General features: G+C 58.2%; 2 protein-coding genes across 3 annotated transcripts in view; both read right to left on the reverse strand.

Moving 5' to 3' along the window:
• The window catches only part of CAPN5 (calpain 5), a 51,475-nt gene that overhangs the window by 14,014 nt on the left and 10,244 nt on the right, over positions 1-27,217 (reverse strand). Inside the window, exons 2-3 of one of the 2 annotated variants that reach the window (XM_065882099.1) lie at positions 22,469-22,695; positions 15,437-15,568 (exon numbers count right to left, since the gene is read on the reverse strand). In XM_065882099.1, coding sequence (XP_065738171.1) covers positions 15,437-15,568; positions 22,469-22,633 — 297 coding nt within the window. In that variant the 5' untranslated portion in view covers positions 22,634-22,695. Of the gene's footprint in view, positions 1-15,436; positions 15,569-22,468; positions 22,696-27,217 lie in introns of those variants that run through there. The other variant, XM_065882100.1, reaches the window with a different exon arrangement.
• Positions 9,161-9,650, reverse strand: OMP (olfactory marker protein). Its single transcript, XM_065883170.1, is given in 2 exon segments — positions 9,161-9,566; positions 9,568-9,650. Coding segments are annotated over 2 exon segments (489 nt in total).

Below are 27,217 nucleotides of genomic sequence, written 5' to 3' on the forward strand. Positions count from 1 at the left end.
CACAGGTGTGTGACATTGTGTTCAGTGCTGACACTGTCACTGGCATGTCAACTCTCTTAGGGCAGAGACACGTCAGTCTTGGTCACTGCTATCCACCCAGCACCTAGTCCAGGGCCTGGCTCAGACAGGGTCCTCAATAAACATGTGTTAACTGAAAATAAATTCACAGGCATCCACTGGGACTCTTAATAAAATTGATTATTTATGGAGCATCTTGGAAATGCCAGATACCAAGCCTGTGACTGCCATGGGTTATCTCGGTTCAATTCACACAACCACCCCATGAAATTACTAATATATCCATCCTTACTTTACAGATGAGAACATCAAGGCTCAGAGAGAGCAAGTAACTTGTCCAGGATCTCATAGCTAGAAAATATACATTCTTTGGAGGCAGGCAGACCTGGGTTTGAAGCCAGGATTCAAACGCAGGTCTGTCTGCCTCCAAATAAGGAGTTCTTTATCAGTGTGGGCCACTCTGCACCCAGCCCCACACTGGCACTGAGGACTCAGATGATTCAGACATGGTCCCCGCCCTCGGGAGGCTCCCAGTCTGGTGGGAGAGGCAGGCACACAGGCAAGTGCTGAGGCTGACAGAGGGTACATGCGGGGCCATGGAGAGAAGGGACTGGTGGGCCTGACCCTGGAGGACAAGCAGTAGCTTCTGAGCAGGTGTCCCGAGAGCTGGCAGTGGGCATCGCCCCAGCAGACTGGGACGAACAGAGGAATTTGGGGCAGGAGGAGGTGGGGAGGCAGGGGAAAAAACCCTCACCCTGCTGAGTCAGGGGGACCTGCTGGCCCTTTCGGGCAAGGACCCAGAGGAGCCAAACCCCATCAAGACCGGAAGAACCATCTTCTAGAAGAAAATCACTCCCAGGTATGGGGGTGGGCACGCAGGCAATCCGTCTGAGGAGCCAGAGATGTATCAGGAGGCTGTAAATAAATCCCAAGGTCCGGAGCTGCCTGAGCACAGAGACTTCAGCCAAAAGCCATTCCCAACCCCCACCCTCATTAAGGATGCTTCTGTTTACACGCCTCTAACCATCAACAGAGATGCTGGCAAAGAGAAATGCTCCCTAGTGGGACATTCGGGACCAAGACAATGAAAATGATAAGCACAGTGAGAGGCGCTACAGCCATTAATGCAGCCCAGCTAAGTGCCTTAGCGCCTGAACCCTCAGGGCTGTCTTCTGAGGGGTAGGGCAGGAAGTCGCTGCAGAAGGCCGCCCACAGGCACCAGTGAGGGAGGCAGGATTCACACTCAGGGCTTCAGAGCCTGACACAGAGTCTAGCACCCAGCAAGGGCTGATTACTAGCTGGTCCCTTTTCAGTCAACTGTGTGTCCTTTCTCAGTGAAGACTCCCAGGCCGGCCTCTGCCCTGACCCCTGGCAGGTTCCCTGACACTTGATTTCAGGACAGAAAAGTGTATCAAAAATGGGTTACAGGGACCTCCCTGGTGGCGCAGTGGTTAAGAATCCGCCTGCCAGTGCAGGGGACACGGGTTCGAGCCCTGGTCCAGGAAGATCCCCCATGCTGTGGAGCAACTAAGCCCGTGTGTCACAACTACTGAGCCTAACTTTAGAGTCCGAGAGCCACAACTATTGAGGCCATGTGCCACAACTACTGAAGCCGCACGCCTAGAGCCCGTGCTCTGCAACAAGAGAAGCCAGCCAATGAGAAGCCCGCGCACCGCGACGAAGAGTAGCTCCTGCTCGCAGCAACTAGAGAAAGCCCGCGTGCAGCAGTGAAGACCCAACGCAGCCAAAAATAAATAAATAAATAAATAAATAAATAAATAAATTTATTTTGCAATAAAGGGGGTACATGCAGGGGCACAGAGCAATGGAGAGTCGGAAGCTGGGAACACTGGCCTGGCCACTGCACCCTCCTCCACTCCTCCCTGCTCTGAGAGCTCTGGATTGCACGGGATGTGGAAGAAGGATGGCGGAGGAGGGAGGGAAGAAGAGGAGCCCTCGCAGGAGCTGGGAGGTACCACTGGGGCCACGGGAGGATCAATAAACCCAGGGCTTGGCTCTGAACCCTCTGTGACTCAAAAGGCAGCTAATGAGGCTCCAGGGCCTGTGATACAGAGTCAGCGATCTCCATGGGCCTCAATTTCCCTCCCACACCACAGCCCTTCGAGGAAGCCCCAGGCCAGCCTTCTCACCCCTCAGCCCCTCTCTGCTGCCAGCCAGGGTACCAAGCGAGAGGAAGCAGTCTGTCCAGGGAGGTGTGCTCCCACGGGCACACAAACCACACACCCTCCACACCACATCCGGTCACGCCAGAAATCAGGAAAGCAACCAGAGGATTCAGGACCAATCTGAAGAGGCTCCCACTAGCCAAAGACAGGCCAATTGGAGCAGCAGTAAAGGATAATGACAGTGATGAATGAAAACACATCCAATATGTTCAAATCCATGAGACCATGATGATATTAACACAAACAAATAATTAGTCACTATTGGAGGGTGGCAGGGAAACAACTCATTTTTTTGAAACTGGAAATCGAAAGGAAAAAAAAAATCAAAGACTTAACCTGACTTTTCTATACAAACTGTGCCATAGAGTAACCAATAGCAGATGAAGGGAGGTTTTTATCTGGTGATGAATTCCATCTAAGAAGTGAGAAGAAATTATTTTTGGCTGCGTTGGGTCTTTGTTTCTGTGTGGGCAGGTCTTCTCTAGTTGCGGCGAGCGGGGGGCTACTCTTCATTGTGGTGGGCGGGCTTCTCATCGCGGTGGCTTCTCTTGTTGCGGAGCACAGGCTCTAGGCGCACGGGCTTCAGTAGTTGCAGCACAAGGGCTCAGTACTTGTGGCTCACGGGCTCTAGAGTGCAGGCTCAGTAATTGTGGCGCACGGGCTTATTTGCTCCGCAGCATGTGGGATCTTCCCGGACCAGGGCTTGAACCTGTGTCCTCTGCGTTGGCAGGTGGATTCTTAACCACAGCGCCACCAGGGAAGTCCTAGACTCCTATTCTTTTGCAACCACTGACAAATAATGGATTTAGGCAATCATGGCTTCTAACATCGATTTAGGATCACCGATGGTTCCTATGTCACAAAATAAGAGACAACCCGACATTATGTACCTCCTGAGAGAACTTCGCCTATGAAGCAGTTGTGCAAAAAAAAATTGTGCCACATCTTATGAAGCCTCCAGAGGTAAGTGCTACCTCACAGGAAACTCAGGGCACAGACAAACATTAATCAACACCATGAAAACGAAGCCTGCAAAATCCAGATGGTTGGAAACTCCCAGGACAAATGACTAGCTTCTTCAGCAACTAGATTGCAAGGGAAAAAAATGAAAAGATGAAGGGGAACCAACGGACTGCAGTAATGGACCTTTGGATCTGATTCAAACAAACTGTGAAATATACATATAAACATTTGTGACCCAGAGTGGAAACCAGAACATTTACTGGGTATTTGATGATATTAAGGAATTATTACAAAGTTATTTTAGTTATGTTACGATATTATGGTTCCGGGTTTTGAACGAGTCCTTATCGTTCAGAGATACATCCAGAAATATTTACAGATGAAATGACATGCTGCCTGGGGGGAGCGGGGTTGTAGAGGAAACAAGATCAACCATGAGTTGGCAGTGGTTGAGGTGGAGGGATGGGTCCAAGGGCTCACTAGGCTGTCTCTCTCCTCTCGCGTGACTACAGTTGAAAAGCCCCATAGCCAGGGACACTAGCTCCCTGGCCCGGCATTCAAAGCCCTGCGGGCAGCTCTCAGCTTCACCCCTGAACACTGCCTCCCTCAGAACCTATAGGAATCTACACCCCGTGATGCCTCAGGCTACCTCAGCTTTGCACGGGTGGCTCCCTCTGCTGGCCTCATCCCCATCCCTGTCCCTCCGGGGCCAGCTGAGCAGCAGCTTGCAGGGTCCTCCTGACCCCACCCTCCCCTTGGGCGCCATCCAGCAGCCCCTCCCCCAAGCTCCTGCTCAGATCCCCACCGCCCGGCACAGGGCCAGGGCCAGCTCCACAGCTGGCTGAGTCTTTCTGGGAGGAAAATCCCCAAATGCCGGCCGCAGCGAGGGCCTGGACAGCTGGTGAGCCTGTACACACTACTGGTGTGAAAGGAAAATACAAATGGAGTCAGTTTTACTAAGACAGCGCTCTAAAACGGAGCTGGGAGGCCACTGAGAAAATGTGATTTCTGCACGTCATCACCTGCACGGAATCTGAACTTTGACCGCTTCTTGTCTTAACGCAGCCATCCAGAACGTTTGCCCAGTGTTCCAGAAACCAAGATATTTATTGGATCCTTACCCTAAAATAACTCTTGACAGCCTCAGGGACAAATATTTCCTTTAACGACCTTATGGCTTTTGCCTTTACAAGCCCGACTTCCTCTTCCCTGGAACGCTCTTCGGTTCTACCTGAATCTGTGTCTCCCCCGTTGCAATTCCTAAGACCTGCAAATAAAGCTCCTTGTCTTCTGTACCCTTGATACTGATTGTCGTTTGATGCTGGACATCAATTTACTAACCTCGGTGTGTGGCTGGGACTTAAGCTTCGACTAGGTCACCTCTCGGAGCCTCAGTGTCTCCACATCTACCTACCCTCCCTCCAAGGCTGTTGTGAGAACGAAGGTGGAGAACGGCCTTGGCCGTATTGCATCAACTGTGGAGGGCTGGGCACACATGAGGGGTCGTCCCTGCTGGTGTGTGGAGTACATGGTGTGTGCAAACCTCGGGGGGACCTGGTCAACCTCCCTCCCAAGAGGAGAAAGGAAAACCTTAACGACAGTCCACTGTGCAGATGGGAAAAACAGGCCTGAAGGGGCTGAGGCACCTCCTTGGGCTGACCGGGCAGTGAGACAAGAACTCTGTGGGATTTGGAGCCCCTCGTGCGCCCATTAACAGCCACCCACTGCAGAATCACCCAGAAACCTCAGAGTCCCACTGATGAGTGTGCCACAGTACCCCCTGGTGCCCCAGCACCTGGAGCACCCCCTCGGTGCTCTCCCTCAGGGACTCCCACCCAGACCCAAGTGGCTGGGCTCAAATCTTGCTGGGACCCTGGGCAAGTGAGTGAATGCCCGTGTGAGTGTGTGCACAGAGGCATGCATGTGTATGTGCAAGTGTGTGCGTGTATGTCTGTCCATGTGGCAGAGAGGGAGCGTCCCACAGATTTCTGCTTGGGACCCCAGAGGGCAAGCCAGGAGTATTTCTAAACAAGGCCAGCAGGGCTGCAGGCTGAGGGACTACAGTGGAGTTTCCTGTGTTACCTAAGCTGGGTGAGGTGAGCCACAGACCTCTCCAGATCCTCAGAACGAGAGGGTCCCTGGTTCTGAGTATCTGAAGTTTCTCAGTTCTCAGCTTCTGATTCCAAGAGTCTCAAATTCCCGAGTTTCAGACGCCACGGCTGGAAGAAGCCAGGAAGATTGGGCAATCCCCACCCCCAGCCCCTTGGGAGAGGAGCGCCTCCAGCTCACCACCTGGAGCGTGGGGTGCTTACACATCTGCAGGGGGCCCCGGGATCCCTGTTCACAAGGAGTGAGCAGAGCCAGACGCTCAGAGACCTGGGCGGCCCCTCGGGCTAGGCCCCCGGGCTAGACTGTGAGGGCTTAAAGTTCCCTCAGCTGGGCCCTTCCAAGCCTGGTAATGGTGAGGGGAATCCACTCCCCCATGACCACTCTCCCCAACCACAGAGCCAGGCCTGGACCCTGCCTATCCCTCCACCCCACACTGCCTGCTGCCCTAAGCACTGGCTGCTGTGTTGCCTCAGGCAACTCACTACACCTCTCTGAACCCTACACTCTTCCGCAGTAAATAGGTTCTCCTAACACCCTCCTCTCAGAATCATGGTGCAAAGTGAGACTCTGTGTCTACAGCGACTGGGAAAGTACAAGGAGGAAATCCAGAGAGGAAGCCCGTGTGCCTCTCAGGAAGCTCAGTGCTTCACTAGCTTTAAGTCGTTCCATCTTCACAGTGACCCGATGAGGAAAGAACCATTACTATCCCCACCGACAGATGAGCAAACAGGCTCCGAGAGGCTGCTCAGGGTCACACGGGTGGTGGCTGGCGGCAGCGCCAGGCTGGGTCCCTCACACTACCCTACACTGGCTCAGTGGGAGGCAGGAGCTCAGGAAATGGCAGGTCTCTCTACTCGGTGGTTTCTCACGGGTTCGGGGAAAGCAGGTCCTCACTTCCCATTCCCTGCACTCCCCCCGATCCAGTCTCAGGAGCAGAACCAGGCCTTCTACTGCTGTCCTCGGGGTGGGAAGCCTGGGTTCCCGTCTCTGTTCCCCCCACCCCTCCCAGAAGTATCTTCAGGAGTGGATGGAGGCTGGGGCTGGAGGGCAGGGCTTGGGGAAGGGAAATGAGGCAGCAGCAGCTGCTCTGGGCAGGGCTCTGGGGTGGAGGAAGACGGGGATGCGAGACCTGCCCGGGGGGCTGCTCCCAAGCAAAGCCCCAAGAGCGGCCTCGGAAGCGGGGCCTGCCCTTGTCTTGGGGGAGAAGCCAGCCTTGCCCGGGCCTAAGCCCTCAGATGGGATGGGGGCATCGGCCCTTCCCGTCCCAGGGGGCCAGGGTCATGGGGTCGAAGGTCCACAGCCCCAGAGCTTGATCCACGTGCACCCCGTCGCCGGCCCCTCCACACACCCTCTGTGACTTTGGGCCGGCAGCCTCCTCCCCGGGCCTCTGTTGTCACCGTCCACAAATTGAGTGAGGGTCAGGGTCAGGTGGGGCACTAAGGCGACGTGGTGACATGGGTCTTCTCTGGTCAGTGGGGCAGGGCTGCAAGGGGCTTCAGAGAACTAGGCTGTTCCCTTTAGAAGGTCTGAGGCTGGGAGAGGGTCAGGGGCTGCCTGAGGACATACAGCATGTTAGGGAAATCGGGGCACAGGCCTGATCCCACCCCACCTCTCAGCCACTCCCCTGTCCCGTCTGCCTCCTGCCCGGCCACCCTGCAAGGGAGGGAGACTCCAGATTGAGCACGGCTTGGTGGGTCCCCACCATCCCCTGTGGGCTCCAAGTGTCTCCCCGAGGCCTCAGCATGGCTCTCTCCATGCCCCATACAGAGGCTGGTCTGGGGGCCACTGGAGAAAAAACTGTCAGGGCTGTTGGTTCCTGGCTTGGTGTCACGGGACCTGGTTTCAAACCCCATGCTGATGTCTGACCTTGGGCCAGTCACCACCTGCTCTGGGCCTCAGCCCTGAAAGCGGCAGGAGGAGGGGGCAGGGGTGTGGAGGGGGCCCAGGGAGGGGTGGCTCCTGGGAAGAGAACACTTACCATGAGGCGGGGACACACAGGCTTTACCGGGGACACGCAGTGAGCACGGCAGAGGCACTCACATGCCTGCACAGAGCAGACGCGCTGGGGTGCGGATACAAGCAGTCTGCAGCAAGAGGGGCCCCAGAGCTGCAGGGAGGAGTCAGGCAGAGAGGCAGAAGGACAGGGCCATCCACAGGGGTCTAGCCTCCAGGCTCCCCCGGAGCCAGCAGAGAAGCAGGCAGGAATCCAAGCATGTCCCAGAACAGACACCCGAGCTTCAGGTTAGAAAGGACCATCGCTCACACCACGGCCAAATCTCCCACTGAAGAATCGACTCCAAGTGCTTCTGCTTGCCTGCCTCCAAAGTGGGGGCCTGCCCTCCCAGCAGCCCTGGCCACTAGGGTTGGCTCTGACCCTCCATCTCTCAGTGCCTCTGCTCCCAGGGCCCTGCAGCCCCCCGACGGCTCTGCTTCACGAGGAAAATGTCACGGGCACGTCCCTGACACAAAACAGGGCTGACCTGGAGACACGGTGTTGGGGGCGCTTCCTGAGGTGCCTTTGGCTGGTGCCAGGCCTCAGAGGAGCTCACTGGGCCTGCACAGCGTGAGGGGGGCTTGGGGCTTGGAACTGAATCTGCTAGCAATTGTGCCTCAGTTTCCCTCTTTGTTTGGTGAGTGGGTTCTGCCCTGTGACCTCTGAGGCCAGTGTTCCGCCATCACACCGCACTGTCACCTCCAGCCCACCGCTGACCACCATCCATCACAGCTCCCCTCCAAGGTTGTCCCCGATTCCTACCCGTCAACCCCACCAAAGATGCCGCACCAGGATGACACACCTGCCTTCTCCGACCAGTTAGCCAGGAAAAGCCTGACATCCCAGGAGGGGACACCTCAGGCCCCAGAGATGTTACTGTCTCCAGCTCCAGGGCTCTGGACCCCCTCTATCCAGCTTCCCCCAGGCAGAGGGAAACCTGTTTACTACACTGTTCCCCACTTCACTGCACGAACCTCAAAGTCGCCCGGCTCAGGAGCTTCCCCTCCCCAAGGCCATCCTGATCAAGCCCCTGCTAAGGGCCACCAGGGAACCAGCTGGGCAATTCAGGCTTATCCACAGGGCAGGCATGGAATACAACCATATGAATATAGCATGCTCTCTCAGTACATATGTGTATGTATAGATAGATACATCTCTATGCAACGTTTTTGAGATCTCCCCCTTCACTTCTGCCCTCCTGAAGTCATTCCCAGAAAACCAAGAGCTGGCCTGCACAGCCTCCAGCGTGCCAGCCACTGCCCACTGCCCAAATCAGCCCTCACAGCAACCCTGCCCAATGTCTTAAGAGCCCTGAGGTGTCGTGGGCCCACACAAGGTGCCCGGAGCAGCAGGCTGAGTGTTCACCTCCAGACACGGACACTGGGAAGGGGCACCGTGGCCAGGAGGGCAGCAGGTGCCTGTGTGCCAGACTCTCCAAGGAAGTTGCTTTGTCATCTCGTTGTCATCTCTGGGCCCCTGTCCCTGGAGGAAGCCCAATGGCTGGTTCTTTAGAGGTGTCTCTCTCGGTCTGTGTCTGTCTCTGTCTTGGTCTCTCAGTCTCTCTCCCAACAATGGAGCAGAGAGAAGGCCATCTCCCAAGGCCTCTCCATCTTCCCACACTAGCCCCAACCAGGTCTCCACGGTCTACGGCAGAAGCAGTGGCAGCCAGGTCAGCTTCTAGACTACGGAGCCCTTGCATCTTCCTCCCGTGAATAGGAGCGCCAGCACCAGGGAAAGGAGAGAAGGAAGGATGCAGGCTCAGGGGTCCTGGCCAAGCCAAGTATAGGCCAGCAGCTAGAAGAATGTCCCCAAACACACACATGGGGGAAAGGGGTATGGGCAGGGGTCAGGCAGGTGGGCCAAGGGAGAGGGTAGCAGCGGGCAGCTGCCATCAGAGCTGGCTAAAGACCACGGAGGCCTTGAGGTTGGCAGGCTCGATGCCCTCGCTGGAGGTGATGAGGAAGTACATGACCTTGTGGATCTTGGCCAGCTCGGACAGGCGCTCCCCAAACTCCAGGGCGTCAGCCTCATTCCAATCCATGGCTTCCGAGTCCTCCTTGCGCCAGAAGATGGCGGCGGGGTCCAGCAGCTGCCGCGTCATGAGGTTGGTGAGGTCGGGCGTCCAGATCTGGGAGGTGCCCGTGATGGTGACCTTGCCCGGCTTGTCCAGTACGACGTCCCAGGGCTCAAACTGCAGCCTCGGCTGCTGGGTGAAGTCGATGCGGTACATGGACTTCGCCGGCTGCAGCAGCTTCTCGCCATCCTGGCGCATCCCCCCGCGCTGCTGCAGACTCTGCGCGCAGCCGCATCTGCTTGGTCAGGTCCTCGTCCAGGACCAGGGGCATGTCCAGCTGGGTCGGCTTCGGCTCGTCCTCCGCCATGGCCCCCTTGCTGTTGCCGCCTCCACCGCCCAGGAGCCGAGTGGACTGGGGCCTCACGGCCAAGGCGAGAGGCCACCAAAGAGGGGCCCCGTCTCCCCTTTCGCCCCCTTCCTCGTACCGCCCCTCTTTGCCACTGGCTCTTCCCAGCCCCACCCCGTCCTCAAAATGGAGTGTGCAGGAGGGCGGGCGTCCCCACATGCCTCCTTCTCTACTCCTCGCAGAAGCGGTAACGGAGGTCCTGCAGGCAGGCAGGAGGGTGGCAGGCTCCTCAGGGACCAGCTGCTGTGGCAACCGCGCTGGCTACCACGGATGGGCTGAGAGCTGGCTTGCTGTGAAGAGGGAGCATTGCTTACAGGCAGTAAGAGGGCAGGAGGCGGAGGGCAAGCTGTCACTGGAGACACATCAGGAGAGGCTGAAGACCCCCTGGCAGGAGGGTGGGAAATAAGGCCCAGAGGGGCCCACCGATTTGAGATTTGAAGTCACCTAAGCCGAACCTTGGCGCTCTCCTTGACTCGGCTTCACCCGCACCCCTCCATGCCCGATCAGCAAGGCCTGCGGATTACCCTGGAAACACGTCTCCCCAATCCCACTGCCAGGACCCCGGCCCAGCCATCATCATCTCTCACCTAGACCGATGTTCTCAAACTTCAGGGAGCATCAAAACCAGCTGCAGGACTTAAAACTCAGTTTGCTGGGCCCCACCCCAGAGTTTCTGATTTAATCGGTCTCGGATGAGGCCTGAGAACTTGCATTTCTAACAACCTCCCAGGTGATGCTGATACCGCTGGTCCAGGAGCTGTATTTTGAGAATCACTGACCTGGATGATTCTTGCCTGCTGGCCCCGCCTCAACCCTGCGCCACATGGCAGCCACATGCCCAGGAAGCTCTTCTACTAAAATCCCACTACTTATTACCCCTGTGTTGAGCCTCAGTTTGCCCCAGGAGACTTGAGGCCATGGACGAACCTGACAAACGTCTGTATCCCCGGTGCCTGAGGGGGAACCAGGAGCTCAGCTGTTATACGTGGGCAAATGGAAGAAATGTGAGCGTAACTGGGGGTGGGGGTGAGGGAGAGGGGAAGCTGCCATGACAGAAAAGAGGACAGAAGCACAGGCCAAAGTGTAATAACTGAAAACAATCTGAAGGGCCCAGTGGACCACAAGCACAGTCAATTGCTAGATGGAAGCTAAGTAAGTCAGTGGGGTCTTGGGCTACACAAACAGCAAGAGGGTCACCAAAGGGGACCACGCACCCGATCCTGTTAAGATAACACCTCAAGCCCTTGGGTCAGTTCTGGGGGCTGCTGACAGCAATTCCCCGATGGTATTCGAGAAAACCAGGCAGCAAATGTTAAACTGCCTGTCCCCCACAGAACCTTTTCCTTTGTAGCTGGAGCAGCAGAGGAGAGGAGAACAATGTGTCTGGGGAGTGACTGTTCGGGGAGCTTCTCTCTCCTTCATGAGGAGGAGCTATTTCCTTCCCAGCACTAAATTTTGCTTTTTATTTGTACATTTGCTTCGTTTTTGTCTGTGATGTCTCCCCACCAAGAGGGCAGGGACTGTGGCTGTCTGGTTCATCACTCTAGTCACTACCTAGAACAGGGCTGCCACATAGGAGGCCCTCAGAAATCCTGAATGAATGAATGAACGAATGACACTGACAAGAGAATAGCTGATGTGATGGATCATGGGGCCTAAGGACGAGGACAACAAGAGGAAGATGGTCACATGGGGAGAGAGTACACGGGTGCTGACCGAAGTCAAAATGTGGTTTAGAGACAACTGTGCATCGGGCACAGGAAGGAGGGAGATGGCTAGAAGGGGAGGGTGATGGAGCAACAGAACCAAGAACTGGGCCAGGGTGATGAGGGCAGGGTGTCAGCCACATAGGCACAGTAACCCCTGGGACGCAGCAGTACTTGGGGTGGGAAAGGCTGGGAAACTGGAGGTGTTGAGCCCTCGATGCCTGGGTGCCAGGGTAGCTGGTTGCCAGGGGATGGCAGTAAGGTGGGCTGCTGGTGGGGGCCGGGGGTGGGGGGGATTGGGGGACAAATGGCATGAGCCTGCAGGGGTCTATATGGGGAGGGTGTGGTCTGGAGGCATCACTTAAGGGAGAGAATGCCGCCACCTCTCCGGGCCTGCAGGACATGGTGGGAGGTGTCCAGCTTCTACCAATGAGGATTCAGAGGCCGCAGGACCCGGGGGAAGGGCCTGGTCTCGGCCTGGGCAGAGGGTTACCGACCGGCAGGAAGAGGCTGAAGGTGGAAGCTGTTACCAGGGCTGGGGCCTCACAGACAGGCAGGGCAGGAGGGAGGGAGCCGTGGGGACCAAGGACGGCCAGAGGGGAAGGAAGGGCAGGCGGGAGGCTGTGGGTGGGGCTGGCCCACTGCTTCCCACAAACCTCTGCTTGGCCACCAGATGCCTTGGGAGGCCCCACCAAAGGCTGGACGTAGGAGTGAATAGAGAAGAGAAAAGCAAGGTCCAGACTTGCATCCGTGACTGCAAAAACGTGATCATAACAAATGAACAAGCCCCTCTTTAACCCCAAATGGAAAAAAGACTAGAAGGAAATGTAGAAAACCCTCAACACTGGCTGTTTCTAGGTACTTTTTAAAATCACCTGTCCCCGGTACCTAGAATGGTGCTGGGGCATAGCTGGTGCTCAGTTATCGTGTGGTGCGTGAACTGCTATATGCTGCAGGGCGGGGATTGCTCATATAACATGGGCAGGGGTGGGATGGGAAACGTTTTTAAGTGGAACTAAAAGACTGCGAGGCCCTGCCACCAGGTGCCTCCCCTAGGCCCTGGCCCGAGATGCCCACCCCCCCAAAACTCGCTCTCAGACACTCGGGCACCCCACTGGGTTTCTGCTCAATTCTGCTCTCCCCCCACCGGGGACATGGCTGTCTCCTCCTGGGCCCGGGTACCCCGTGACTCAGAGCAGGGCTCAGGCCTGCCTTTGCGCCTGGGGCCACGCCAGGCTCTAGGAAAGGTGAACTCACCTGGCTTGGGCCAGGCCAGGCTAATGGCAAATGCTCCACCCCACTGTCACATCTGACATCTGGTCCACAAAACCTGGTCACCTAAAGTCCACTGCCCAGCCCTCAGGGAATGCACAGTCAAGTTGGGGAGACCATAATGCCCCCATCAGGGATGCCATAGGACAGGGAGGCCTGCTTCCTAGAAGTGTCCGGCAGAAGAGAGGAATAGGTGGGAGGCCAGAGGAGGGGCAGAGAGGGATTTAGGTTGCTGCTAAATGCCATGGGCTTGCCCCGCACCCCTACCCCGTGGGCTCCTTTAATCCTCCTACTACCATGGGGACTGGAAAAGTCAGGTTTACACAGAGGCCAAGAGAAGAAACATGACCTGACCAAGGTCACACGACTAGCGAGAAACCCAGCCAGAATCAAACCCAGGACCCGCTGGCTTCAAATCCCCTGCCTGTCGGCCCCAGGCCATGTCAAGTACTAGAGGTAAAGGGGTGGCTTCCTGGAGGAGGGGGCATGTGTGTCGGGCGCGATGTGCCTGCATCTGAGGCTCAGCGTCCCCAGAGTGTGAGCTGGGTGGAGGGAGCAGGGGTACAGCTCAGGCTGAGCGCCCCCATTCCATGGAGAAAACGGGGGGCAGGGGAGGCCCTGCAGGGCAACAGGCCCAGCAAGTGAGGGGTGACAACAAACAGGGCCCAGTCAGCAGGGACAGGACGCCAGGTAAGGCACAGTAACGAGCTCCCCGGGACCTCGTGCCTGCTGCCGGGACCCAGGGTCTGTCACCACAGCAGCACCAGAAGGCAGAGTGCAATCAGCCCAGAGCAGCCCTGACTCGCCCAACCTCCCAGGGACCTAAGCTCCTGGAGATCTGCCCCTGAAGCTTCCAGACAAGCCAGGCTGGGTGCCCCAACACCCTGCAGGAGGAACCTTAGGCCCAGAGACAAACACAGGCCTGCCCATGGTCACAAAGCACCAACAACAAACCTCTTGCCTGCGGGTCCGGGGCCCCTTCTTCCACTTGCTAGGTGGAGAGCTGTCCCAGGGGTCGGGCCCAGGGCGGGGCACACGGTAAGCTGAGGCTCATCTCTACAAATGACTAGACAGCCCGTTCCCCAGGAGGGGACACAGAGGGCCAGGCCCCGGCCCCACTGCAGGCCCCAGGAGGCCTGGGGCTGCTGGCCAGTCGCTGGGGAGGAACTCTGTTCTCAAAACTTTCTTGAGCCCTCTCTGTGCCGGGCCCCTGCTGGGCTCAGCAGGAAGATATAGACCAGCTTTGTCTGTGAGCTCCAGAGGGGAGATCACAGATAAACAGGCAATTATAGGACAGGGTAGGAGGTGTAGGGCCAGCCCCACAGGGTTCCCATGTGCCACCTCCAGCCCTAGACGGAGCCCTGACCGGGGCACCTTGTTCTGGGCTCAGAGAAGGGGGTTGGAGCCTGGAGGCAGGAGGGTGAGGACAGCTCTACACCCGAAGAACAGCGCCAGATCCCGAGCCTCTGTGGGCCATGAGGCTCTCCAAGGCCCTCCCAGCTTGGACGCCCCATGACCACCCATGTCTACGAATCTCGGCAGTGGCCTAGGCCGAGGGGCCTACAGCACAGAGCTTCCCGTATCCCACAGGACCACCGGGGCCAGGCCCCAGGGATGCCCACTTGGGGGTGGCTTTGAGAGGTCACACCCCTGTTCAGAAGACATGACAACAGGACACCTACCACAGTCCCAGCCTCGGCGAAGGGCACAGCTCCCTCTGATGGCTGAGGGACGCCTCAGAGGATGAGAACAGACTCATCTGCCCCTTGCACCCTGCTTGCCCAGGAACACCCAGTATGTTCCATGAATCTTAATGATCACAACACCGGGGTCACTGCAGCGCTGCACTGCACAAGGCCCTTTAAGCACAGTACCTTGTTCCACCCTCACAGCTCCCCGAGCGGGAGCTACTCTGATATCCCACCTTTCTGGATGAGTAACCTGAGGCTAATTACAAAGCTATGAAACGGCGAGGCTGGGACTCGCACCTGAGCCTGCAAGACTCGGATGCCCGGTGTTCTTAAGCCCTACTGCTAGTCCCTACAGAAAGAGCAGAAAGGGCAGGGATGAGATAGGGGCAATGACTTGTATTTGCTGGCGTGGGAACCCAGGATGCAGTCCCCATCGGTTACTCTTTAGAAACCGCAACTCCAGCCTCCCTGCTTCCCCAAGGAGGGAGCGCTCTCAGTGTTGGACTTACGGGCTGCACCGCCGAATGCTGCCACAAGAGGGCGAAGTGTCAGGACCGGAGCCCATTCTTTCCAACCTAAAACCCTGTGGTTCTGGTCCAGAATATCAGCTGCTTGGAACCATGAATCATGAAACAGGATTGTCTGGATCCCTCCAGCTGTTCATAGTGAGAAGAGTGAGGCCCAGAGAAGGGCAAGAGCTGGCCAAGTCGCACAGCAGATACTAGCAGGGGTCTCCTGAGCCGCAGTTAGTGGTGTCTCCACACTGCACATGCTTTAGGCAGCCTCCACATTTCACAGGTGCATATTCTGCTCAGGGGGCCCCCAACAGTCAAGAGCGGCCGCATCAGAACTGGGAGCTCTGCAGATTCCCAGCACCTGCCCCTGAGCTGGCAGGGGCAGGGAAGGCAATTCTGATGCTCAGTGAGTACTGGGGAGCCCTGGCATCACCCCGCCCCATCCCCGCACAGGCTGTCATAAGGTCTCACCTGCTCACTCAGGCTGCACCTCCCCCATCTGATGGGGAGGGCGCCAGGCTGAGTTAAGTCTCCCCAGCACCCCTGCCTGACCCAGGCCTCACCTTTTGCCACAGTGACTCGCGGGAAGCGAGGGACGAGCAGGCCGCCACAAACCAGCAGTTGCCCACCTGGCCCTGGTGCAGGTCGTGGGAGCTGATGCCATCCACAAAGAGGCGGGGGTCCTCGCATATGTCCTGTGGAGAAGCCGAGAGGAGACCTCACTGTCTGCGTGGAGATTCGCACGCCTCCCCTTGCCTACTGGGGCCCTGGGTCACCTTCTCCAAATCCAGCTTCCCCCAGGGCTGCCCAGAAAGCCCTTCTCCCCCCTCCCCTGGCTGAAGAACTCTGCTCTTCTGCCGAAGTTTGGATGATGAGCAAATACTGTGGAAGGACTTCGAGGGCCTGGACCCAGGCCACCACCTTCCTCCTGCCCTCTGTGGTCCTCCCTGACCAGCAAGGGCTCAGTGTCCATCATCCTCCAGCACCAGCAGCCCTGCAGGGCCCATCCCAGCCAGCTCTCAGGGGCCCACAGTCACAAAGTGGGGTGAGGTGCAGGGCAGAAACACATCAGAATTGCACATGACGAGTGCAAAGGGCCAGGGAGAAGCAAGGAGACAACCATCCCAGGACCCGTGTGGGCACATCCTCGGGCTGTCTCATCTGACCCTCACTCCACCCGAGCAGTGTAGCATTTTTATTCCATTTTATGGACGAGGAATGAAGGTTCAGAGACAGGCAGTGACTTTCAAGGACACACAGCAAGCAAATGCTGAGCAGAGCTGAGCAGACACCCCCAGAGCTCCCCGAGTGCCCACCCCAGTCCCCTCCTCCTCACCCATCAGCATCTTCACTCCACAGAGCTGAGAGCGAGTGACTGCTCTCCAAGGGGGGCGACAATACGGGCTGGGGGAGGTAAACACTGAGACATGCCTTCCTTCCTGCTGGCACTGTGATCTATCCTCACCACGGTCCTGAGAGGTGAGTATTGTGCTCATTTCACAGATGAGGAAACTGAGGCCCAGAGAGGTTGAACAACATACCCCAGCCACACAGCACTGACCTGCCTCCACTTCAGCTGGTGCTCCTGAACCAGTGCAATCACAACAGAGCTACTGAGGGCCTACCGGAGGCAGCCAGCAGAGGGCAGCAGAGTCAGGAAGTCAGAATTCAAATTCCTGCTCCCCATTTACGGGCTGTGCAACTTTGGTCCAGTGGCTCAACCTCTCTGAGCCTCCATTTCCTTCCCGTGCAAAGGAAGTAGATTATTATGCTTGCAGGGCTGTGTAAGGACTCCACAGAACATGCAGGCAGAGCACCTGGCAGGGGAAAACAGGGCAAAGGGCCATCAGGTCTCACTAAGGTGTTCAGGACTCCTGTTGCCACCTCTGCCTGGGAAAACCAGAGTTTGGGAGGGCCATTGAGCGCTGTAACTCCCCTGAGGGCGTGAGCACTCCAGATGGGATTTCAGGGTGACCCAGGGCCAAGCTGCAAGAGGCTCCCCCAGAGTACAGACTGCGGAACTGCCCCAGGTCATGGAAACCCAGTGAGGCTGGAAACCCAGTGAGTTCTCAGGAAGCAGTGGCTTTGCCTCCCACCCAGCTGCCGTCCTTATCTTATCTCCCAGGCCCAGCTCAGAATTCTGAGCCATAGGGAGCCATGACTTAGCATCTGCCTCCCTGGAGTCCGGAAGAGCAGGCAGGACAAGGGTGGAGGGGGGCTTCGTACCTGGAGGACCCCAGCCACATCCCCCCCATGGGAAAAGAGACAGCTACCGCCTGGCATCAGAGGAAGTGACTTCCGAGGCACCCCTCCCCCTTGTGGGCCCTGCACAGAGACAGGACCACCCATTCCACAGAGGAGTATGCCGAGGCCCAGGATGGGGCAGGGACACCTAGGGTCATGAGGCAAGTGGATGGATGAGACAGAGCCTAGCCCCCGCAATAGAGCTCTCCTTCCCACTAAGCGGCACTGCCAGGGCAGCCTGTGGGCAGGTCCAGCCACCCCAGCCTGTCCCAGACACTCCTCTGGCCCCTGGGAGAGACTGAGCTCAGGGCTCCGGAGTCCCTGGTTCCAGGCTCGGCACTGCCCTGACTCCCTGTGATAGAGCAGAGACCTGGGGCAAATCTGCCAGCCTGGGAGGGAGCGGAGAGGAGATGGTGGTCTGGGTGTGTTCCCGCTGCCAGGAGAGGCGCGGGTTTGCCAGCTCAAGATAGAGAAACGACTTGAGGTTGGCGGCGGTACCTGGGGTTGGCCCTGGAGTCCAGCGGCCACCTTGGGACACCCTGAATGGAACAATCAGACACAGCTTGCAATGACTGGGCACCTGCTGTGTGCCCAGCTGTGCAGAACAACCCTGTGAGACACGTACGGTTAGCATCCCCGTTTTATAGATGAGGAAACCAAGGCACAGAGAGGGTAAGTCATTTGCACAGGGCCACAGAGGAAGAGGTGAACTGAGATTCCAACTCAGACAGTCAGCTCCAGAGCCTCCAGCTGGGCCAGGACTTATGAGTGACAAAGCTACCATCCCTTCTCCATCCTCTGCACCTGTCCTTAGCCCAGCTTGGGGGACTTGCTATATGGCAATGAGACCAAGGGGTCAGGGGCAGCGCAGACCCTCACCTTTGTCACCATAGAGCCCCGGCTTCTCAAGACGAGTGTTTGTCGTTCCACCTTCCCTGGGCCATTGGCTAAGCACAGAGGGCAGAGCCAGTCAGAAAATTCCCAGCCCACAGGCAGAGCCCTTGAGGAGGAGAAGCCTGAGTGTAACCCTCCATGTGAGCACAGCTGTGACAGCAGGAACCCAGGGAGAGATCAGAGGAGGCTGCCTGGAGGCGGTGACGCCAGCAGAACAGGCATGGAGAGGGCTGATGGGCAGGGAGGCTCCAGAGGGGAATGGAGACTCCAAACTGCCCCCCAAGATGGGATCCAGCCACAGCCTCGAGACCGATGCCACCTGTGACGCCATCCTCCCCGGGGCCCCCAGCCAGCTGTGCTCCCTCCCAACGCTGCCCTCCCTGAAGTTCACCTTTGGGTCTCCCTCGCCAGCCTGAGAGCTGCAGGGCAGGGCCCAGGTCTGGCTCTGCCCACCTCCAGTGTCAGGAACAGGACTTGGCAGGTTCTGCTGCAGGCAGGAACCCTGGGAGGAAGGGACAGCAGAGTGACCTGCAGGACAGGGCTGGGGTGACCACTCCTCCGGTCAACGTACGTCTCTGTGGGGCACAGCCTCCTGCTCCTGCGGTCACCTCTCACCTCTCGGCCCCTTCCAGCCTGCCAGGCCAGCTGCACCGGACATAGGTCACAGCCCATAACCATCTCCTCACTGAACCAGAACTTCAGGTTTCCAGGCCCGGTGCAGAAACAGGAAGGCAGCTAGTCAACGGATCCAGGGCACCTTCAGCCCCTCCGCTCTCCCCCCTTCTCCTCATCCATCCACCTTCACCCCAGTCACCTCCCTCCTGGAAGCTAAGATCACAGCTGGAATCAATTAGAATGGGGAAACTGAGGCCCAGGAAGGAAGCAGGACCTCTGCCTGGGACCGAAAACAGGGCAGTGTTCTCAGGGGTTACAGCCTGTGCCCCAACCCCTCTGCAACAGACTTGCCCCCCCCCCCCGCCCCATCCTCCCATCCTTCAAGGCCACCGCAGCACATGCCAGGGAGGGGATCATTCCTGGGCAGGGCAGGGCAGAGGCCCAGGTGGCTGGACTTGACGCGAACTGCCTGCTTCACGGCATAAAGGGGCCTAACGCTCAGCACAGCCAAGGAGCGGGGCCTTCTCCAGGTGCTGGTGTGAGCATGAGCCCCAGATGGGGCCGGGGACCACCAGGCCACCTCGCGAGAATTCTGGGAGGTTCCAAAACTGACGTCTGTTTGTGGGAATCCCTATTTGTTTCCTTCTTGGTTCCAGCAAAGGACCTGCAGGCTTATCATCCCCAGAGATGGGACAAGGCACAGTGCAGCAAGGGGGGACATGGGGTGGAGTGGTACGCGGGGATGAGAAGCGGCGGTACTAAGGCCCTGGGCCTGACAGAGGAGGAAGCCTCCCATCTACCCATCCCCTTGGGATTCCCCCGGAGTCACAGGCCTCCTCCAGTCTCTTAACTCCTCTTATCTCCCTGGCCAGGCCCCTAAGGGAGGCCAGCAGATGTTTACTGAATGGGAAAAACAAAAACAAAGAAACACTGGACCTGGGAGGAGGGCGTGGGCCGAGGCAGGTGCCCTGGGTGGGACTGAAGTGGACCAGAGAGTCCAAGAGATGGGACTTCCGGGCAGGGCTGGCTCTGGGTCCCCAACACCAGGCCGGCAGGAGCAGGTGGTGAGAGCAGGGAGGTTGTCATCTGCCCCCTGTGTGTGGAACAGCACAGATATACCTCAAATCACTTCAACCTCCAGAAACCAGGAGCAGCGAGAACTATTCTCCCCACTCACAGATGAGGTAACTGAGGCCCGGGGAGGGGAAGTGACTTGTTCAAGGTCACACCTCCTGCAAGGTAGGGCCAAGGCCATCCGGCTCAAAAGCCAGCCTCCTCATTCCATTTTGGGAGAAAGAAGAGGGAGGCTGGCAGGCAGGGAGGCTGGCCGAGGCGATCCCCCCAAGAGCAGAGAGGCCACAACTAATGTCAAGAGAAGGAGCTAGGGGAGGGGTGGGAGTGAAGACGGGCTTCCCCTGGGCCTTTGAGAAAGTTGGCTTTTTGCTCCATTTGTAAACAGTAAGGTCACACACAGGACCCAGGAAATGGGACTCCATAGAAACACGGCTGCCTCGGGCCATGCTCCACCTCAAGGGAGTTAATGGTCACCCCACTGGGCTGGCCCCACCCCACCAGCCTGAGGCAAGTGAGCCTGACTTCCTGCTCCACCAACCCTACATCCCGCATGCTGTGGAGCAGGGCCTGCCCGCCATCCCACCCTGCCACCACCTACAGCCCCACGTACAAAGGGCCGTCCATCACACACACCCCAGTCCACACCGTCTCACCCCGTCATCCCACACCACTCAGAAGTGCCTGGACCTGAACCGCCTCCCAACCCAGAACTGACCCCCACCGCCGCCCCTGGGCCCCGCTCAGTCGTCTCCGTCTCAACGCCAACCGCCACAAGCTGCCTGTCACTGGCCTCCACATCCAAGGCAGGGGCAGCTCCGCTCCTCCTCTTTATGTGTCTAGGGACAACTAGGCACCAAGCCCAGTGAGAAAGGCAGCGAAGGTGCAGTGTGCCGTGGCAGGACTCCTGAACTGGCAGGCAAAGGGCCCAGAGAGGGCAGGTGACTCCAGCAGGGTCCCACAGCAGGGGGATGCTGAGCCCAGCCAGCTTGGCATTTCCTCCTCTCACTGCAGCAAGCCCAACCATCCCCAGCCATGCCTCACCAGCCTCCTTCCAGAGCCACAGGATCTAGAATGTCTGAGTGATGGCCAGAGGGCAGCAGAGGGCCAGGAGGGGAGCAGCGAGGGGGTGGAGTGAGAGGAGGGCAGAGAGCTCGAGCACCCAAGGCCTCACAAAGGCCTATTGAGGCCGGCCTCCTTCCCCACCCACCAAACACAGGAGAGGGAGGAAGCCATGGGGGTTGGGGGTTCACCAAGGGGCAGGAGTCTCAGGCCAGGCCGGGAGGAGGCTGGGAGTTCGGAGAACCAAGGCAGCGCAGCTCATGGGGCTGAGGTCCCCAGGGGGCACCAAGGACCCTCTATCTGGGACCGGGGAGGCGGGCCCGGGCGGGCAGGAGCCCGGGGAGGAAGGGACAGCCCAGGGGCCTGCAGGGCCAGTGCAGGCCAATCTGCTGCGCCCCGCTGGGCGATCGGGGCACGTGCTTGCCCCTCCCGGACTCGGTTTCCCTACCTCTTAAGCACCCCAGTCCAAGAACATCGGATTCTGTGCATTGGAAGGGACTTGACAGCCTGGCCTGTGAGAGGAACGTGAAAACTGAATTTCACTTTCCCAAAATGTCCAGCGGGGCTGGAAGGCACTTTGTAACGTGCAAATCTTCCCCCGTCACACGCTGCTGACAGCCTGGCCTAAGATCCCTGCTGCCTCGGAGCACAGCTGCCCTGGCCCAGCCCTGCCGACCCCAGGGCCCCCGGGGCTTCCTCTCCCCTGACTTCACCCCACACACCCCACGCTCCTGCCACGTCCCAAGTAAGGCTGAGGTCTCAAGCTCGTGTCTTTCTCACACCCCACGCTCTCACCCCTCAACTCTGAGATGCTGCCTCTGAGTACTGGAGGGGGAGCCTCCCCCGCCCCAGGCACCTCGGTCCAGCACCGTCTCCTGCACTGAAGTCCCTCCGGTGTGACCAATTCTCAGTGTCACCAGCACAGCCGCGGAGACTGGGGAGGGGGCCTGGGGCACTGGCCTTCAGCAGCCTCTCCGTCACCCAGGCCCCCGGGACACCCACTCTCCCACTCAGGAATCAGGGTTAAAGAGAATGAGATCATGCCATGAGGCCAGAAGCTTCTGTTCAACACGTTCCAGCCACAGCGACCAAGGCTGGGACAGAGGGAGCCGCCAGACAGATGCTCCGTAATTCACAGATCCCAGCAATAACGGTGACAGCTGGCTTATGGGTGCCAGGCTTGGTGCCAGGCGTTCATGCATCGTCTCTTTTAATGCCCACAGCTCTATGCGGTACTATTATTTTTTACTATTACTATTATTACTGATTATCCATCGTAATAAATACCTTCCACTTACAGCAAATGACTATTTCAAACTCACTATGCAATAATCAGCAAAGTAAATTCCTTCTACTTGAACGTCACTCTACGTTGTACTAAAAAAAAGAGGCACATCCATGTCACCTCATTTGTATCCGAAAAACAACCCTGGCAGGAGGGTTGGCAGAACAGAGGGCCCCACTTTCCTCATAAGGAAGCTGAGGCCCAGAGAGGTCCTGGCTGGGCAGTGGTGGCCACGGAACTGGGGGCCGCTCTCCTGGCTCCCCGTCCAGATGAAATCCCACAGCAGGCGGGCCCAGCATCAGCCGCTCCACTTTCTCGGTTGCCTGGGGCCTCAGAGCGACCCCTGCCAGTCACCCACTGTCCCCCGCAGACTGGGTGGGTCTGGGCTTGCCCACCTCGGCACCAGTTCGGACCAGACACTGACCTTGGGGCGCTTCCACCTAACGCCGGGCCCTGGGGTGCCCGTATAAAACAGTGAGTCGTCGGTGGCGGGGAAGGTCGGGTCCTCAAAGAGCACCTTCCTGCGTAGACAGGCCCGTTTCAGGGCCGAGTAGTTCTGGTCCTCATAGGGCTTCACACAGGAGAACATGGTGACCGCTGACCCGGGAGGGGAGGCCGAGACAAGGCAGCCGAGGGCAGCTCCTGGGGCACCTGGAAGGACAGAAAATCAGAAGAGCATCACTTCCTGAGGACTGCAGGCCCCGAGGGATATGCTGAGTGAGGTGGTCCCCGCGTGCTCCCTCCCCACAGGTCTGGGAAGTGGGCACCCTCATCCCCATTGCACAGGCCAGGAACTGAGGCTCAGCGAGGGGGAGAGACCTGCCCAAGGTCACACAGCTGGTACGCACAGAGCAGGGGGAGGAACCGACTAACTCCACAGCCTGAATTTCCTCATTTCTGATGCTTAGAGGTGACGCCAGGCCCGTGGGCCGACAGGGCACAACCACGATGGCGCTCAGGGCTGCCTGGCCACACCCACGACCTCCCTTCCTTTGTTCCACCGGCCTTCCTAGAGCTCCCGGACAGAATCAGACCAGTGGTGACCCAGCAGCTCCCTGGCTGGTGTCACACCCACAGGAAGGCGGCAGCACTGTCTCCAAGTTTCCCTCTTCCGGAGCCTCACGCCTTAGCCTAGAGCCGCAAGATCATCTCTGTCCTGTGTGGAGAACCCTTGGCCCTGGAGGCCCCTCCAGCCTTCAGTCATCCCCGCTCACCGCCTCCTTCCAGCACTCTGCCTTCTCCACCACACTTCGGAATAAATGCCTCCAGTTCTGTAGGGAGCGCTCTCCTCCAGCTGGTGACCTAACCTCCCCCGAGGACTCCCAGCCCCACCCTGTGACCTTCCAGTCTCCGAAGCCAGACTCTCCCACACGGCCTCCCAGACCTTGCAGCGTCTCACACTCCTGGACGGTCGGTCTCCTCTTCCTGGGCCTCGGGGGCATCTAGCGCTGGTCTGGACCCAACTCCCCCTCTGACCTCCCCTCCCCCTCAGGGGTCCCCTGGCTGATGGATGACCCCCACATCCCTCTGTTCAGCCTGGACCCGTCTTCTAGGCTTCCAACTGGCCCATCTCCTGCGAGGCCCAAACTCCACAGCAGAGTCTGGACTTGAATCCACACGCAGCCCTGGCACACGAAGGTGCCGCGCCTATCAGCGCCCCGCAGTCCAGCACCCTGAACCTCGTGGCCGTGTGCTGACCAAATGCAAGAGACCCAGACTGGACCGACTCGGGAAAGGGCTCTGGGAGGGGAGGGGAGGAGAGGGAGCCGCAGCCAGGTGCCCTGACAGAGGCTGGGACAGCCAGGCACCTGACTGACAGCCCCATCTATGGCCCTGTATCTCACACTCCATCTGGGCTGCAGGCTCCAGCTGGGATCTCCACACCCCCGGGCCTACTTATCATTGGGCCTGCTCAGGGCAACACTGCAATCCCGAACCCCCAAGACACAGGCCCCAACTTCGCAGCCTAGCTGAGGGAAACTGAGGCAAGGTAGGCCAGCTTCTAGGGCAAACATGAGTTTGTGAGCAAACTGATATGGGTGTCAGTCCCAGCTGTACTCCTCACCTGCTGTGTGGCCCTGACCAAGTCACTCAACCTCTCTGATTCCCTATTTTCTCGTCTCCAAGATGGGAACGACGCTGCTTCAGTAACTGGAAGATGCCGGTAAAATTAACCAGAGGCTGCGGAGACCGCTTAGCAGGCCAGAGGGAAGAGGAAGCACAGAAGTAGAAAAGTCCCTCTCGTTCCCAAGAGAGAACCTCCGTGTCTCTGGCACCTGCCGTGTGCAAACCACCTGGCTAGAGGCTGGCGTTTAGGATTTGCTGGGTAGGCCTTTCACTGTTGCCATTTTTCAGAAAAGAGAACTGAGGCTCAGGGAGGGGAGGCAACTTGTCCGAGTTCCATGGCAGAGTCTGGACTTGAACACACATCCTCTGACTTTGAAGCCTCCATCTTGGCCTGGTGACTCCAAAGCGTGGGCAGGGCTCACCCCACACACACCCTGGCTGAGCCAGCCCCACAGGAAAGGAAAGATGAGGGGATTCAATGGAGGGGAGAAACAGGAAAGGAAGGAGGTGAGAATGGAGGGGTGAGGGTGGAACACGGACGGACAGAAGGGAGAGCGGGGCTGATGGTCCCCGCCTGCCGAGGGTCTGAGGGCTGGCCTGTCCCCTGCTCTGGACCCACAGCCACTTCAGCTTCTGCCCATACGGCATACAGGGCCCACCTGTCCCACTGCTGTGTGACCTCAGGCCAACCCCCTTAACCTCTCTGGCCATCCCTCTACCCGGGAAGGCCAATAACCCTGCCGCTTCCCACCCACCCTCCCAGCGTTGGGGGCCTGAGGGAAAGAGAAGGGGGAGGCTGGAGAGGCAGCCCCTGGGCTCCTGCACACAGCCAGCAGGAGCGCCATGAGCCTCACAGTTTCCTGAAAGGCCTGTTTAGGAAGCAATTTAAGCTGCAAGAATTAGATCAAAGAAGCTGAAAGCAGGAGCCCAGAAATCAGCTCTAGCAATTCCAGTGTTCAGAGCCCAGAACCCAGGGAGGAGCAGCGAGCTGGCCGAGGTCACAGAGCCAGGCCGGTGGAGAAAGAGGGCTCTGGCCACCCTCCAGGCTGCGCAGCGGCCAGCGCTGCTGGGAAGGTTTGCTCCTAGGACAGAAGGGAGGAGCGAACAGAGAGGGGGAAGCTCGGCTCGGCCCAGGTCCAGAACCGGGACCAGGCCTGGCTGGCTGAGGGTCTGACCCAGTTCAGCCATCTCTCCAGCCTCACCCCTGGCCGCCAGGCTGACCCTGGCCTACTTATGCCAGGCTCTCTGGCCCTGGCCTTTGCACAGGCTGCACCTCATGCCGACTGTCCTCCTGCACCCTCCATCTGCCCCAAAGTCGCCTCCCACTCCATCCACTGAGTCAACACGCCCAAGGGGTCAGAGTCACCAGCCTCTGAGCTCTGCTCTCTCCCTCTAGTTCCAGGCATAACCACTGATAGATACAGATAAACCAGCAACCAGGAAAGCCAGCTTCTAAACCCTGGCCTCTTCCCCCTGGGTCTGAGCTTGGGGCTGGGGCACGTCCTGTCTTCAGGACACTGAAGTTTGAGCCAGGCACTACCAGGACAGCCTGAGCCTCCCAGCTGCCCCCCAGCCTGCCCTCTTCCCTCTGCCCCTGCCAATCTCGCTCCCCCCGCCATTCTCCACCCTGGGCCTAGGTTCCAGTGCTACGAGCTCCTTGTGGTCCACTCAGGGCCTCTGCACACACTGTTCCATCCACACACGCACACCTGGAGAATTCTGGTCACCTTTCAAGACTCAGCCCAAGTACCTCCCACCTGTGCGACATTGTTCCTCCCCTTACCTCCACAGTCCTGGAACCCCTGTGACAGCGCCCGTTACATTGTACCCCATCTGCATATGACTCGTCTGTCTCCCCAGCCTACACCCCTCCAGGACAGAGCCCATGTCCTGCTCCTCTCTGTATCCCTAGTGTCCAACATTGGGGAGCGGGGGTGGATTCAGTGAATTTGGGTTGAATGAGCCAACACAGATGATACATGAGGAATTCCTTCACTGATGGGAAAAACAGGTTCAAAGAGTGCCCAGGACTCCCAAGGGGGATCAGCTTTCCATGTCAGAGCTGCACCAGCTCTCAGGTCTCCTGAAGGCCAGGGCTCGCCCCTTCCCACTAGATCAGGCCTCTCTCTTTCTCTCTCTCTCCCCTCCTCCCCTCCTGTTCCTGATGCTGTCCGTGGAAGACTCAGCTAAAGCCCTGGAGCTCTCTGCTGTGGCCCAGCCCTTCTCTAGCTCCTGACGGAGACTTGGCTTTAGTTTCGCAATGTCCCCCTAAGCTGTGAGACCTGGACAGGCCATGTCACCTCTCTGGTCTGCATGGTCCTTGTGTGGAAGGAAGAGATAATGTGCCAGGGCCTCTGGGAGGATCAAATGAGACACGGCCGCATGGACTAGCACTTGGCATACTTCAACGCACTGTGTCCCTGGGGGATGTCAGCACGGATGTCTGGGTCACATCTACTATGTGCCTCCCCTGCCAGGAGGGTTACAACAATTCAGGGTTCCTGTCCCCAAGGAACTTCATGGTCTACTGCAGCCAACAGACACTAGGCAGCATGGAATATGAGTCATTCCAGCAAGAGGGACACAAAGAAGCCTTCACAAAGGCCTGGACCCAGAATTCAGCTGTGCTTTAGGAGAGAAAGGCCACTCCAGGCAGAGAGAACAGCTCAAGCAAAGGCTCAGAGGCAGGAAAGCACAAGTTGATTCAGACCCAGCCTGGCACAGTGGGATTCCACAGACTGAGCATGGGGGCACTGACCCGGGTCAGAACAAGGGCAGGGGAGCACCCACCAGGGAGCTCAGGGAACCCAGTCTTCCAGCAGGTCAGTCAGACCTGAGTTTGAATCCCAGCTGCGCGACTTAGCGCTGTGTGTCCTTGGGCAATTTACTAACCCCTCTGAACTGCTATCAGCCCTTCCTGGTCCCAGCCTCTAAGGTGGCATCTGCCCCGGGGCCTGCCCCATAGGAGCTCTATCTATCCTCACCTTGCAAACAGTGTGTACCTCCTTCCGGGAGGGTGTGCCCTGATCTGCTGTCCCTGGACCTGCCGGAGGTGGCAGGGACAGGCCAGGGGTGCGTGGGCAGAGTAAGGGCTCATCTTGCAGCA

The sequence above is a fragment of the Phocoena phocoena genome, chromosome 8, assembly GCF_963924675.1.
Source record: "Phocoena phocoena chromosome 8, mPhoPho1.1, whole genome shotgun sequence".
In the NCBI taxonomy this organism is placed as follows: Eukaryota; Metazoa; Chordata; class Mammalia; order Artiodactyla; family Phocoenidae; genus Phocoena; species Phocoena phocoena.